Source organism: Castor canadensis, chromosome 3 (assembly GCF_047511655.1).
Source record: "Castor canadensis chromosome 3, mCasCan1.hap1v2, whole genome shotgun sequence".
Lineage (NCBI taxonomy): Eukaryota > Metazoa > Chordata > Mammalia > Rodentia > Castoridae > Castor > Castor canadensis.
Window position 1 is genome coordinate 177514000 of NC_133388.1, and position 12726 is coordinate 177526725.

Genomic DNA, 12726 nt, shown 5'->3' on the forward strand with positions numbered 1-12726 from the left:
GAATGTTTTCCTAGGTTATCAGTTTCCTTTTTCTCCTTTCAGAAAAACTAAACAGTCACACTCTATTGGTTAAAATGGAATCATGAGTCATTTGGCCGTGGTTCACCTGAAAGTTGTAGATCTGCCTCCCAGTGGCTTAACAAAGAGGAGATTGCTCCTCACATGCTATCAAGAGCAAAGCTGGCCAATTAGGAACAAAGTCTGAGTAACCCAATGACATGACAGCCCATGTGGCTATTCCGTCTCTTAAACTTCTCTCATGTTTGCAGCCTGATGGCAAAATGAATGAGCACTCTATTTGCAATTAACACTTACAAATCCAAGTTTACTTAAATGAAAGGTTACACATTATTTAAAAAATAAAACTTCTGTTACTAATTAGAAAAATTGATTGGAACGAGTAAGTGAAAAACTGGAGTACAAAACACGTGCCAAATGGTATCGCTTTTTTTAAGGAAAGAAATGGAGAATCTGGGTTGTAGCAGCCTTCTATAAGACCTTTCCATTTTTTAATCACCACAGTGTTCCCAGTCAGTAAACAGTAATGAGCCCATTTTCTTGTCCTGATACAGCAACTAAAGCTGAGATGTTAAGTAACATCTACTACATTTCCTCCTCCAGTAGCTTGATAAAGTTCTTCATTCTCTGAATCCGCATTTTTCAGTGAACTTGGGTCAACTGGCTGCTGCTTGGTCTTGGTCTGGTGACATTATATGAGATGGTCATGTACTACAGGAACACTGCTGGCCCATGGGCAGCCCCTTGTACCAGTTCCTAAACATCCCAAATGTGTCCTAGGAGGACAAAGTCCCTCTCAGCAGAAGAATTAGACAACTCCAAAAGAATTTTTGCCCATCAGGACAAAAGAATAAAGAGAAGGAAACTTCCTTTAAAAGTCCCCCTACCTTCAAATCTCTCAAAAGTCCCTTTTTAAATGACATTTGGACTCCTAAGAAAGTCCCAGACACCCTTATGGAACTAGTTACAAAAGTTCTAAGAATATATATGCCATGTACCTATTATAGGCCAGGTTCTGTACTATTATCTAGGAAGTTAAAGTTCCCTTCCCCCGTAGGAACTTACAGTCTAGAGAGAGACATGTTAAGTGTGATAACTGTTAGGATAGATTTAAGTAGGGAGTCTCAGTGCAGGAGGTTCCCACAGCACTGAGAAGGGAGAGGGATAGGAGTGCTAGGACAGGTTCCCAGGAGACATGAAGTTTTTCTAGACCTTGAAAGAACAACCACAGGAGATTAACCAGGAAGGGCCCAGTCCAAGCTAAGAACACTACCTTTGCAAAAACCAAAGACTGGAATCCTTTGTAACAAAAATTCAGAACACTCCCTTCATTCTTCAACTTGAGACCTCCTTGTGATTCAGACCCAGGATCTCCTGTTTATTAGACAGGTATTTTAGCCAAACAAGTCACTAGAAAATAACATAAGCTCTCTGAAATCCACATGCACTTCCTTTCAGAGGTTTTGTTTTCGTAAGGTCTGGCTTCACTGGTACAATCACCCATAGGACAAGAAGCATGACTAATTCCATACTTCTTACAATGAACAGGAAATGACCTCAAGAACATTGTGGACTGCCAACAAGTGGGAGTGTCTCTCCCTTGGGACCACAGAAGAGAGATAATAGTCAATGTCATCTGATGGGTAAGTGGAAGGATGCCAGTAGGTCAACCTACCTTGTTCTCAAGCTGAAGATGAACTTTATCTTGGCCTTTTGTTTTTGTGAAGTCTTGTCTCACTATCAGTTTGTAACAATGCAAAAGACTAGATTCTCATCCTACTAGCATATTTGCATAGAAAAGACAAGCTAGGAAGCCTTTGGTTGGTTCTTTAAAAGAAAAATTCCAGATCAATCTATCTAGAGGGAGAGAAAGAGAAAGTTCATCTGTTGATGCAATGGGGAAAGATGGAGATCCCTGAACAAGAGAAACCCTGAAGGCTGTACTTTTCAGAGTTTATAGATATTAAATGTAGGAGCTGGATTGTTGCTAATTCAGGTTAAGACTGTAATTATATGGAAAGCAAGAGTCAGATTATTTCAGTTTCTCTCTCCAAGGGCAGAGAGGGGAGGCAGAAGCAAGCAACCCCTGTGGTTCCTTCTTGTCTCTAGCCTACAAGGAATAGACTCATTTCCCCTTGGCAAGGAGTCAGATGCAGCTGCAGGCATGCCCTCCTTTTCCTACCTCAGTTACTCTCTGACCCTAACTGCACTGAGGAACTAAACGTCTGGAGGAGAAGGCAGGCTCCCACTTAGTCCTACAATCGTCTCATTTGATCATTTGGCACAACTTGATGTCTAATTTGACACAAAAAACCCGTCTGGTCCACATGTCCTTCCACCCCCAGAAACTCTCCTAAACTAGAAGGTCTGTGTTCCTAATAAAGTGAAACTGAGATGCACAACTCAGGATCTCTCACAAATTACCTGACCCTACTTTTAACCAGCAAGTTAAAGGTGGCATAGCTGTGCAGTCAAAACAGCAAACGCAAAGCTCAAAATTACACGGGGAAAAAGGAAGGTGGTTTTCAAAGAAAAGGATTCCCCAATCCAAGAGGTTGGTTTTCTTCTGTCCTGGCTAATTGCACTGCGTTTCTGTAAACTTTGCTACAAGTAGGGCTGTACAGAGGCAGATGTAGGGACACCCTCATCTTTGGGTACATCCGCTACAGCCGCTTCAGGATGCACAGGAAGAAGGGGTCCTCTTGGAGTGCTTCCAGTAGCACTCCAAGCCACCAGATGACACCCCTGGCCAGCGTCCTCTGCCACCTGTGGGGGCAAAGCGAGCATCCCAAGCCAAGGGGCCACCTCATCTGTCCTGGCCATAGGAGAGAGGGAAAAAGGAACCTCGGGGCTGAAACCTCACGCCGGACTCCGCGGTTTTCTCTGCATTTCCAGCACACCGTTTTGCATAAGGGGCACTCTTCACCTCCTGTCCTAAGTCCCGCGCACCTACACCTCTCTCCTAAACCAACTGAATAAAGCGCCTTTTGGCCTTGCGCGGCTCAGGTGAGTGCCAAGTGGTGCAGGGGGAAGGGGCCCGCTCTCCACCACCCCCTTTCCTCTCCTCCCCACGACAACCGAGCTTCAGCAGGGATGTGTGGATGGGGTGCGCGGGTACAGACGGAGCTTAAAATACCCCAAGCGTCCCTTACCTTCCACAGCCATTCTCTCAGAGCTTCCCTAACGCATGCATAATTTTCTTGGCCGAGGTACTCCTCCTGCCCCGATTCCCCCCCTCCTCTCGCTTTCGCCTAAATATTCTGCGCTCATCTGTTCCAGGACCAACCTGCCGCGGTCACGCAAAGCGAACAGCCGGCTCCCGGCTCTGCGCAGGGACGCCTGGGAAGTGTAGTCCCCTCCCTCCGCCGCGACCCGGGAGGACGCCCCGAATCCCACGCGGGGAGCGGCACCACAGTCACACTAGGGCAGCAGCTCCGGCTTCGGTGGGTCGCGACCGAGTATTCCATTCTTGAGACCTCAGGTAGGGACTCCGTTATCCCCGGGAGGTGATGGGGACTACATCTCCCACAATGCTGTGCGCTAGGTTTCCTTGGGCGCTAAGAGGAGGGACCCGAGATTGACATAGTCTCTGTCAATTAGAAGAGATTACACACCTGGCCGGGGAGCGGCTGCAAGCAGCGGGGGGCAGCGGGCGGACAGGTGTGTGATGTGCTCCGCTCCTTGACCCCTGGGTGTTGGTATGTTTTCCTCCTGTTAGAGCCGCCCTCTCACTGTGGCTCTCCACCTGGGCCAGAGACCTGATGCACAGCATGCAGTTGAAACTTGTTCTTTTGCACGCTGGGATGCGTGGGTTGTGGGGAATCCCGCCAGGTGAGACAGCTGCCTTCTGATCCTCCAATGTGGTTCCCGTGGCTAAATAATTATCGTGGAGGGGAGAGGGAAAACTAGCTTAAAAATCCCCAACAGGCAATATCTCCAAGGGATTATTAAAAGCAAAATTTAGGAGCAAGGATTCCACTGGAGGAGGTCAGACCCTGGGAAACAATCTGACTTTGAAGACTTTCATCTTGCCTGGCCTGACATTCCCTTAACAGTGTTTAAGAGTGAGTGTTCCTTCAACTTCTGAACCTACACCCCGCCTTCAGGTGCTGATAACACTAAGTAGAAGGAATAAGGGCAATCACAGGAGAATCACGTGGATGACAATAGCATTCCAAGCTGGTAAATATTAATAAAAATTAAGCTCCCCAGTTGTTTTGGTTTTTTTCTCTTACGTAAGGAATTACAAGTGCAGATAAGACTGGATGGCTTTGGGAACAAATATGTTTCAGGACTGAAAAAAGACTTTAAAGGACTTGAGCTCAGAAAGCCATATTGCATTACAACCACCCAGCCCCCTGCTCTTCTGTCCTTCCTAAGTAATTTTTCTTGAAAAGCTACTCTGCAAAATAAACTCTAAGGAAGTACAAACATCTGATCCTTTCCATGAGAACCACTTAGGCTAGTCCTTACCATGGTCATCAGAAATGTTTTTTTCTTAAAACAATTTTGTTTTGAGTGTGTATGTGCACACCTTTTTCTTTCTGGTTATTAAGTACCTGCTGGGTTCTCCTGTTGGGTAATATGACTTGCATAGATACTTCAGAAATTTCCTGCATACAATCACTAAATACCCTTGATGATAGTTTAACTCTGAGAACATGGAACTGTGTGCAAGTCAAACCTAAGAGTCCCATCTAGATACAGTAGAGAGAAGCCTGATCAGTGAGACACAATTTCCACAGGGAAAAAGAATTTTCCAACCTAACAGGCATCCAAGCATCTGAATATATGGAAAGAACTGAAATCCAGGTGCTTCCCTCTGGCCTGGAGATATATAATCATCAAAGTTTTAAGTCTTTTCTTTAAATTGAATGAATGGAAAAGAAAGCTATAGGACAGACAACATCAGTAGTTCTCAACCTTGGCTGTACAATACATATCCATCCCTAAGTCCCACCTTAGGGGTTTGGGACAGGACACTTACTCAACTTTGAAAAATCCACAGGTGAGCCCAATTTTCAGCTCAGCTGAAAGGTATTTCTCTATTTTTAAGTTGGATATTTTGTTTTTTCATGATTTTTCTTTTCTATTTTTATTAGCATAAGTTAATTTTACAAAGGGTTTTGATTGTGATATTTCCATACATGCAGACAATGTACTTTGACCAAATTCACCTCTGTTATTCTTTATTAGCCCCATTCCCTTCTCCCCCACTTTCAACAGCTTTAGGTGGGTTTCATTATGCTATTTTCATACCTATAATCACCCCCATCATTGGCATATTTTCAAACCTTTAAAGATTTGGGTGATATTAAAATGTAAAAGTCACTGAAATTCACTGTTAATGCAAAAACTTCACTTTAGCTCATCTTTAATATATTTCCCAATTGATGTGCATGGCAGTTGAATTTCATCTTTGTATAAATAAAATGTGAAGGAAGTACTAATTTGAACCTTTTGAAATAACTGATATTTGACCATTTTTTCAACCAATAAGGAGAGAAATTTCATGTGATTAGCCTAATAAGAGATAAAGAACAAATCAGCTTGAGGTTTTTGATCCTGGCTGAATGTTAGGGATGCTTGGGGGTGGGGACAGTTCTTAACAGAATGGCCAAAATTTTATAGATATATAAATACATATAAAGTTAAATATACAGATAGATATATATGCTAACTCTTGGCAAGACTATGATTCAGTAAGGACTCATGTACTGCTGGTGGTATGCAAATTCACTGAACCACTTTGGAAAACCACATGATGTATTAAGCTGACTATATGTCTATGTGTGTATATATATGTAGAGAGAGAGACAGAGAGAGAGAGAGACATTACAGGTATAGATGATAAGCCCCCAAGTAAGAAACGACCCAAATATTCATCAACAATAGATTGGATAAATGAATTCTATAACCAAACAATACTATTTAGAAGGGTCAGTAAACTATGGCCAGTGGGCCAAAGATGGCCACCACCTATTTATGTTCAAGAGCTAAGTATGATTTTTACATTTATAAATAGCTGTGGAAAAAATATAGTATTTTGCCATGCCTGGAAATTATATAGAAGTACTTATATAATATCCATAGTTTTGGCCTCTTGGCTTACAATGTCTACAATGCTTCCTATCAATTTTTTTCAGGAAAAAAGTGAGAATGACTGAACTACAACTATATATATCAATATTTGCAGCATTGGTTATTTATCTATGGTACTACTTTACCTTAAAATTTAGTGATTGTAAACAATATCTACTTATTACCTCAGTTTTTGTGGGTCAATAATTTCGACACAGGTCAACAGGAACTCTGCTTCAGCACCTTTTACAGACCAGTCATCTGAAGGCTCAGGGAAAGATCAGCTTCCAAGGCCTTGTGGTTGTTGGAAGAAATTACCTTAAAGGCTATGAGTAAGGGCATTAATTCCTTGATAGCTGTTGACTAGAGGGCAATCCAAATATGGATATCACAACCCTTGTAACCTAATTATGGACGTGTCCTCAGTATTGCCACATCCGATTACAAGCAAGTTACTCAAGGGGAGAGGATAGACAAGGCCATGAACATCAGCAGGGGGATCACTGAATGCCTTTTTAGAGGCTATCACAACACACAAGCAGAATGTTGAACAAAAAACGTCCAGACCAAAACAAAAAGAAACTCATTATAGTGATTCTATGAATATAAATTTCAAATACCGGACAAAACTATCATTGTGGGAGGTGAGTTAAAGGGAAGAACAATTAGTGATTGGAAGGAATCTCCATGAGGATATTTAAAATTTCAATAGCAATGAATACAGGATACATCAAAGCAGATCATGATCTTAGCCCTATTTTTGTGACTGGAGACAATTTTAAAACAAGATAAGTACACCAATACTGACAAAGTAAATAAGAATCTCTGGAGTAGAACCCTCATTGCCCAGAATTCTTTTCTCTGTCTTCAAGTTCTTTGAGTGATTCTACTCTATAGCTTCTATTACATAATCCTGTTAAAGAGATAAAGAACAAAAGAAGAGGAGACAGTTTGTCATTTCTGTTATGTGCTCTTAAGTTATTACTGAGTCTTGTCAGGTCTTCTTACAACATGCCTTTTGAAGGAGAGCTGCTTCTCCATTCCCTCTAGCATCATCCTTTGGGAGTCATACAGATCTGGATTCAACGTCTGGCCCTGGTGAATAGGAGTTGTTTCTTCTTGGACATCATATTTGAAATCACTGAGCATGTTTCCATGCTCACCATATACCCAAGCATATATAACTATTTTCTCTTCCTTGTTTCAATCTACCATCTTTATTCAACAAACATGGATCCAGCAATACTCTTGGCCTAGAGACTCATAGGCTCAGTAGGAATGTAGTAAGGGCTATCTGTGGTCAGTGTGATAGTTAATTTTTTTGTGTCAACATGACTAGGCCGTGGACTGCCCAGATATTTGGTCAGATATTCTGGGTATTTTTGTGAGGGTGTTTCTGAATAAAATTAATACTGAAATTGTAGACTAGAACTATATAATTGACTTTCTTGATTCTTTGGTCTTCAAACTCAGACTGGAACTAAACATCAGCTCTCCAGAGTCTCTACCTTGCCAATTTACACTGCAGATCTTGGGACTTGCTAGTCTCCATAATCACAGGAGCTAATCCTTATAATACATCTCTCTCTCTCTCTCTCTCTCTCTCTCTCTCTCTCTCTCTCTCTCTCTCTCTCTTCTCTCTCTCTCTCTCTCTCTCTCTCTCTCTCTCTCTCTCTGGCTCTCTAATTCTCTCTCCTCTATCTCCCTCTTTTTTCTCCTCTCCTGTTTCATCTGCTATTGGGTCTGTCTCACTGTAGAACTCTGAGTAATAACAGCCAATTATACAGTGTCTAGGTCTTCTAAACTAGTAGTTCACTGGGGATAGAGGGAGGTTAAAACAAAAGACAACAAGATCAAGGAGGGCCTCCCAAAGACTTGATGCTTGAGCCAGGTGGTGGGAAGTGGATTCATTGAAGTGATCAAGACAGAGAAGACAAAGACATTCCTGATGACATTACAGTATGTGCAAAGCTGGAGAGGGGAGAGGAGACTATGAATGTGCAGAGAGGGTCAAGAACAGGATGTACTTATAAAGGTGCTGAGAAATGTCCAAGAGCACACGTGTCTTGCGTCCTAGTCAGAGGGTTTTGGCTTTTCCCTGAAAGTAAAGGTGACTCGGTGAAGAATAATAAATGGGGCATCAAAGTGTTCAAATTTTCCCAGCTCAAAACTACAGTGGCTAATGTGAATAACATTCAACACTAGACTCTCATATACATGTAAAAGAATATTATTTCCGCTTATTAGCATTTCACTAACAATTTTATTATTAAAATAATAACAACAGCAATAGACTGTGTACTGACTGATTCCATGTACCAGGCAGCCAAAGAGTGAATATTTCATACCTCTCTCTTTTACCACTCAGAACAACTCCTGGAAATGAGTCTCAGGGTTTGCATTTTATACCTAAGGAAACTCAGGCACAGAGGAGTTAATGATTTGTCCATGTGCATCCAATAAAGCAGAGCCTGAGAATTTCTTTTCCTCCTTTTTAACAGAATGTTGATTTATTTAGGATAAATAAGTTCTGTCCAATTAGATCTAGTAAAAGAGTGTTTTTTGTTGTGGTGGTGGTGGTGGTGGTACTGGGGTTTGAACTCAGGGCCTCACGCTTGGTAGGCAGACACTATACCACTTGTGCCACTCCACCACCCCTTTTTTGCATTGGTTATTTTCAAGATAGGGTTTTGTGAACTATTTGCCAGGACTGATTTCAAACCATGATCCCCCTGATCTCTGCCTCCCAAGTAACTAGGATTACATGCATGAGTCACTAGCACCCAGATAGTAAAAACTTTTGAATGAGACTTTAAAAAAAGATTTTTAAAAGTAAAAATGACTACTAACGTGTCTCATTTTTACTCTTTCCCCATTCTTCCAGCTTCCTACCTAGAACACAGTGCTGATGGTTGGAACTTCAGCAGCCATCTTGAATTATTTGTTAATCTTTATGGTTGGTGGAATGGACGACAGAGGGCACAACAGAAAGAAAGAAAAAGTGGGGTTATTTGACACCAGCTAACCAGCTATGGACTGACAACCTCTGGATTTTTTTGTACAAGAGAAAATTAAACTATGTGTTTAAATAACTTAATGCTTTTAATCTCTGTTATCAGTAGCCAAGTACTGATCCTACACAGAATCCCCTCCTGTTCCACCCATAAGCCAACTTATGCATTCATTATTAGGCAACTGTTGTGCCTAAGTACTTTGAGTGCTGGAACTGAGTCTCATACTTTATTCTTGTACTTTCACATTCTCAATCATAATTGTGGTTACATAGTAAACACTCATAACAAATTTACTATTACTACTTATTTTCATTGTTATCCAGTAGTATTTATTGAGTGATTACAAGTGCCAACTTCTGTGCTAAACACTTTTATATGCTTCACCTCATTTAATCCTGAGATTTTCTCAGATAGCACCATTGCCAGATGATGAAATTGAGGTTCTGTGACATTGTGACATTGAGTAACTTTTTCAATGTCTCTAAAACATAAAATGGTTATGAGGGGATTTAGGTCTGAGTGTAGGAATTTGTAGCACCATATCAGTCCATCTAGATTTCAAAACTGATTACACAATCACAAATCTGATTTCATGAGCACCTGAGCAGTTAGGAATTGTCGATGATAAAATGGAGGGTTTAAAATACTCTAACATCATAAAGCATGACATATGCAATGAATTCAGAAATTTCTGAATACATCAAAGGGCACAGAAGGAAAAATTAGCTCATCACATTGTTCTAGTGGTTTAGATTTTAAAGGTAGAATTATTAAGATGTGACCAGTTTTCACCAGATCCTAACATTTGAAATGATATGTATAAATATTTTACTGGATTTGTAGTTCTAACTAGCTTGCCTTATCCATAAGTTTCTATAGAAAACATTCATAAGTCTTGGAAGTAAATAGACTGGTCATATTTCCATTGTGTCTGGGGAGGTCTTGTAAAGATCCAAAACCTGAAGTTTAATAAAGCTTTCAACATGATAGAATTGGAGAAAAAAATAATTTCCTATGTTATGAAAATGAAAAACAATAACCCTTCCTAATTTTGAGTCATGGACAAAAGTGGCAACCATTCAAGTTACACCAAGCATTGTTGGAAAAAGTAAATATATTTCGGGGAACATGAGTTAAGCAAAAGTATAGAACTTTCTGTTTAAATCATATTACCTGTTGTTAAATCACATTGTGTCTTGATAAGTTTATGGAAGATATTCTTACTTTTAAGATCAAAGACTTAAATTGTGTGTACAAAATGTGGGTGGAATCTAATTTTGTGAACTGTGGTTACCTTAGTATTTTTCTTCAGGCTTCATAGATGTATAAAACTGTAGTCCTTAAGGCTTTGGTTTTTAGTCAAGTTCTTTGACATGTCTGTGCCTCAGTTTTCCCACATGAATATAATGAACTGAATAATGTGCATATTACCTAACTCAGAATGTTGGTGCTCAGCAATAACCACAGTAATTCAGAAAGAGTTCTGGGCACCAGTCCTGATACACAGTGGACACCCATATAAGGTTTTGCTCTTACCGTTAACATCACCATTTTCTTCCCCTCTTCCTCCTAATCCTCCTTTTCCTCTTCCTCTTCTTCTCACTCCTCCTCCTTCAAAGCAAAAGCAAGCCTCAGCAACCTTTCTCCAAAAACAGAGGTACACTTTCATGGAAGTGGTGACAAAGGCCTCCGGACTATTTGTAGGGTCTGAAGCAAGTTAGCCAGTCTGACCTGCAGGAAAGTCACAGGATGACTTTAAATTGACTCCTGTAGACAGAGCCCCCTTACACAGGCAGGAAACATGGTGATGCTGTGGGAAAGCAGTATATTAGACATTTGCATATTGTCTTTGATAGATTCTGTTGGTAGAAAAGTGTGTGGGATTGCTGTGGGCTACAATGACTGATTACACACTTTTGTATGCTCTGAAGTTGCTATCCTCAGGTCAAACTGCAGCAGTGCTTCTTAGCAGAGTTGCCCTGGCTCCCCCACCAGTAGAAACTGTGAAGTCTTTACCTAGAAGTGGTTCTCTGGAAGCATTTGTCACCTGTACACACTTACAGAATATTAGATAGGGATGCCTTGGATTTACACTACCAAACTATTGTATGTTGGGTGTTGAATATTGAAGGTTTGGTAAATTCCCTTTTATCTTTCTCCAAAATGATTAGAATTCTTTGCTAGACAAAGATGATAAAGTTAACATGTTACTGTTACTATTTGCTACCTTTATATATATTTTTAAATTTATTTTCTAGTTGTTGCTATTTTCATCATATGAATTTATGGGGTACAGTGTGAAAACTTGATGTGTGTATACAATGTATAAATGATCAAATCAGAATAGTTATTTCTAGCTTAAAACTATTTTTATTTTTTAATTAACACATAATTATTATACATATTATTGGGTAAATTAAGACATTGAATACATGGTAAAACAGGTACTGATCAAATTGGTGTATATTATCTTCTTAGTCCTGTCTCTGCTCCTCAGTTCTCTGTTAGTGATTATGTGATATGTTTTTTATGTTCTTAATGCATATACAGAATACAATGAGCTTTCACATACCTATCACAATTATCCGTGCATTGATTTAGTGGATATTATTTACTCCATTTTGTGGCTGGACCAGAAGCTGGGAGAGGATGAATGATTTGTCTAAATTCATGCAACCAAACAGAATGTGCATTCACCACTTTTGGCTTTCAAATCTAGTACTTTTTTCATTCCGTCTCAATGCATTATCTCTTCAGGTATAAAAATACAACTTACTTGGCCTCCAAAAAAAAAGAAAAAAAATCTATATATATGCACTTTGGTATAAAAAAATCCCATTTGATATTGAAAATTTCAATTAAATTGTACCCTAATTGTGCAAAATAACTCACTGAGAAGAAAACTTTCTTTGAGCTTAAAAAGTACAGTGGTCTCAATGGATGGTTTTAGCTGGAAGATGTTCATCTTAAGCATTCATCAAGCCTATGCTACAGTTTTCTCTCACAGAGGTAACAACAATAATTTACTAATTACTCTGCTATAGAATTCTTCCCTAGTGCAGATCCCCAGCTCAATAGCAAGCAGAATGATGGACCTGAATCTAATCATCTCACTTCATGGTGAAGTCCTTTGATTGCATCTTTTGTTCTATGGTTGTCCCCAACTCTAATAAACTTTAACTAGCCTCCCAGTTTCATTGATTTTTTTTCCCCATTCTTGTAGAGCTATGAATATTTCATTAGCAGCACTCACTTGAGCTTGTAAGATGTATTTGTTGCTTTCACTTAGTGTCACATACCTCTCTGGTTTCATGGGGACAGGGATGGCCTCCGATTTTGCTCACGTTTGACATTCTAGCCACTAGCACTCTATCTGGTCCATGATAAATATGTAATGTATGTATTATGTGTTTATAAAAAATGACTGATTGAAGGAATCCCTGAATAAACTGTATAATCCTGAGTCTTTACTTTTCCCAATGATATTGCAAGTTAATAATATTTTGCTTTTGTTTTAATGTTCCATATTATTAGTAGATATTTTTATAGTTGGAATCAGCTCAGAAATAACTAAAAGACAAGTTCATCTAAGCCATCTTATTTAACAATGGAG

The 12726-nt window shown here is 39.9% G+C and overlaps 1 protein-coding gene and 1 long non-coding RNA gene across 13 annotated transcripts in view; one reads left to right on the forward strand and one right to left on the reverse strand.

Annotated features, from left to right (window-relative positions):
- The window catches only part of Samd12 (sterile alpha motif domain containing 12), a 412402-nt gene extending 408882 nt beyond the window's left edge, over positions 1-3520 (reverse strand). For 8 of the 11 annotated variants that reach the window (XM_074069104.1, XM_074069098.1, XM_074069103.1 and 5 more), the window contains exon 1: positions 3305-3500. In XM_074069104.1, coding sequence (XP_073925205.1) covers positions 3305-3485 — 181 coding nt within the window. In that variant the 5' untranslated portion in view covers positions 3486-3500. Of the gene's footprint in view, positions 1-3170 lie in introns of all 11 variants that reach the window. The other 3 variants (XM_074069099.1, XM_074069108.1, XM_074069107.1) reach the window with 3 other exon arrangements.
- LOC141421723 (uncharacterized) lies at positions 1474-12465 on the forward strand. 2 transcript variants are annotated; one of them, XR_012446395.1, is made up of 4 exons: positions 1474-1661; positions 2914-3024; positions 3298-3499; positions 8984-12465. It is a non-coding gene; the product is annotated as an uncharacterized lncRNA (long non-coding RNA). The 2 variants fall into 2 exon arrangements; XR_012446394.1 differs by lacking the exon at positions 1474-1661 and having other exon boundaries at positions 2686-3024.
- Positions 12466-12726: the final 261 nt, after the last annotated feature.